At 43.2% G+C, this 2,808-nt stretch overlaps 1 protein-coding gene across 1 annotated transcript in view; it reads left to right on the forward strand.

Annotated features, from left to right (window-relative positions):
* SLC28A3 (solute carrier family 28 (concentrative nucleoside transporter), member 3) overlaps positions 1 to 2,808 on the forward strand; it is a gene marked incomplete at its 5' end in the record, with an annotated part of 18,654 nt that overhangs the window by 1,812 nt on the left and 14,034 nt on the right. The window contains 2 exons of the mRNA XM_008569052.1: positions 426 to 506; positions 2,450 to 2,575. Coding sequence (XP_008567274.1) covers positions 426 to 506; positions 2,450 to 2,575 — 207 coding nt within the window. The remainder of the gene's footprint in view (positions 1 to 425; positions 507 to 2,449; positions 2,576 to 2,808) is intronic.

Here is a 2,808-nt window from a genome sequence, read left to right on the forward strand (position 1 = left end):
TAAAGTGCCCGTGCTCTGGTTTCCCTTCCTTAGAATGGGTGTAATTACAGGACTTCTCTCAAAGAGTTATTGGAAGGATTAAATGCATCACCCAGGTCAAGGGCGTAAGACAGTATCTGGAACACAGTAAAGCCTGCGTGACCGTGTTAGTGATGATCATTCACTCGTACACAGTATATCTGGAGAAACTCATTTCTGTAATATTCAAAGTATATACAATGACTCAGACTTACCTCTCAATTAGAAGGGTTTGACTGGCCTGCTCTAAGGGCTGGATACCATATACCTCCGTTCAGCACCATCTCTAGCCTGCCAGCTATTGTCGAAGGCCTGCACTTAGCCCAGTTTAAGGATTTTTACCTCTACTTTGAAGTTTTCTGTGTACAAACAGTTCTTCACTGACTTTGTCCCTTTCTTCTTTTTAGGTGGGATGGATAATGCTAGTTACTATGGGATCATCTCCTATTGAATCTGTAGTTGCTGCTGGCAATATATTTATTGGACAAGTAAGTTATAATGTCAAAAAAAAAAAAACTGCTGAAATGGATGGTCCTTCCAAAAAGTGAAATAAGAAAATATCATGGTGTTGTCATTTCTTTTGCTGTAGAGAGAAAGGTGTCAGAATAAGGAGCCCCAAGTATTGGCAATGTCCAGATTCCTGAGAGAGAGAGAGATCCCATCCAAGAATCTGAGTACACTAGTGTGGAACTGGGTTCTTGAAAGTTTATGAAGAGGAAGGAGGTTTGAGTCGTTTTAGTCATTTTATTAAACATAGAGTTCTCATATATAGATTCTCAACAAGTCTTTTCTGAGTCTATTGAATTATTGAGGTCTCTGGTCAAACCTTCCAAGGCTAGTAACTTTTCTAATTGAATGGAGTTCACGGTCTTGCAGCACAGACATGTGGCAGGCAGCCTCCCACTGTACACTATGATGCCTGCAGCAATGAAGGGAACCAGGAAAGGCTTTCCAGCAACAGCTGTGCTGCTCTGCACACATGTGAGCTCAGTCTTGTCTGAACGGGTCGACAGTCTGTCTTTGCTGAGCCTGAAAAAAATCTTTTTGGTTTTTTTCTTCTCATCAAAGATAAGCTTTTAGGCTGCAATTTTCGCCTGCCTGATCCATCCCATGGATAAATGCTCTTTTGCCTGAAGTGCATTTAAGCAAAGATGCCAAGGGGTGTCCCTCAAAATAGCAGCATTCCTGAGGGGTGGATAAGAAATGGTAATCAGCTACTCATCGCTCAGCATATGCAGCTTTGGACAGAAGGGAATCACACATCACGGAAACCAAGTGTGAGTGCTGGCCAGCACCACTACCCAAGGACACTGGACTTGAAGCAAAAAATCAAGTCACCCAGAAAAACACATGGCTCCAAAATCCAGGCGTAGAACTGCTCCAGGCGGGCAGAGTCTTCTTGTTGGTGATCCAGACTCACTAGCCTGGAACATCGTCTTTACAGCAGGGGCCCATGCTTCCTTCCCTAGGAGTTGAAATTATTATAATTACAGTCATAAAATCTCTCAGGACTAATTAGGGCACCATCTTGCATTGATTGCTTCTACCTGAGGGGTAAAAGGACTCATATACTGGGTTTCTAAGGCTCGACACAGTTATAGAACTATTCTATCTTATAGAACTATTAGAGTAATGAGGAGGAAATTGTAAAATCACACACAGGCTTCTGGGTCAGTTCAACTTGATACTTATTATGCTAAAAGTGCAGCTATTATTTATGGAGAGCCCCACACTGCAGGCTTCCCGTCCTCCTTAATGGAATTCAAGCCTTTACAACCACACTCTGTCCAGTTCCTTTCCACCCATCAGAGAGGGGTCTTTGATTCTCAATTACGAAAGGGCCTGTGGGTACCTGTCCTTGTTATTGACAGGGTTTTTTTGTTTTGTTTTGTTTTTTAACAGTTATATCTCTATTTCCCTGAGGTGTCAGGAAATAGGTTTAGGGTCTGTCAAGAAAGAGTTGGAAGATAGGAAATCACAGAGGTTTAAGAATCACCAGTCCACAAGTCCAGGCCACTGGTCAGAGTCACTTGGCCAATCCTTAGAAAAGCTCACCAAGTCACCAGATTCCAATCCGAGGCTAGGTGGAGGCCTTCTATGACTAGCCTCACAGATTTTGCAAAATGTACGCACAATCGCATATGCACACTGACCTAGAGTTCAAATGGTGCAAGTTCTCAAACTTGAGCCTGAGTCAGAGTGACCTGCAGGGCCTGCTCAGACACAGACTGCCAGCTCCATGCCCAGAGTTTCTGATTCCATAAGCCTGAGGATTTGCATTTCTAATGAGCTCCCAGGTGATGCTGATGGAGCTGGTCTGAGGTTCACTCTTTAAGATACTGCTTTGAAAAATGAAATTTTTAGTAGATTGGCATGCCCCCCTAAGATTTAAAAAGGAACATTTAATCCAATCACCCTTTTTTGTCACCAGACGGAGTCTCCACTGCTGGTCCGACCATATTTACCATACGTCACCAAGTCCGAACTCCATGCCATCATGACAGCTGGCTTCTCTACGATTGCTGGAAGTGTCTTAGGCGCGTACATTTCTTTTGGGGTAAGAATGTTTGGGAATTAGCTTATGAAAAATTCAACCTCTGCTTTCTTTGCTATCGCTTTTTTCCTTCTTTCCCATTGCTGATGGAAAAAGAGGTCAAGAGGGTATCCTTTTTGCTGTATGGCAAAAGTTGGTCACAGCTGCTTTGGCACTTGAACACTGTGACCCCAGGGAATTTTGTGGCTTCACTTTCACATCCCTGACACCTAAATGTGAGTTATATCCAACCACAG

The sequence above is a fragment of the Galeopterus variegatus genome, unplaced genomic scaffold, assembly GCF_000696425.1.
Source record: "Galeopterus variegatus unplaced genomic scaffold, G_variegatus-3.0.2 Scaffold460, whole genome shotgun sequence".
Lineage (NCBI taxonomy): Eukaryota > Metazoa > Chordata > Mammalia > Dermoptera > Cynocephalidae > Galeopterus > Galeopterus variegatus.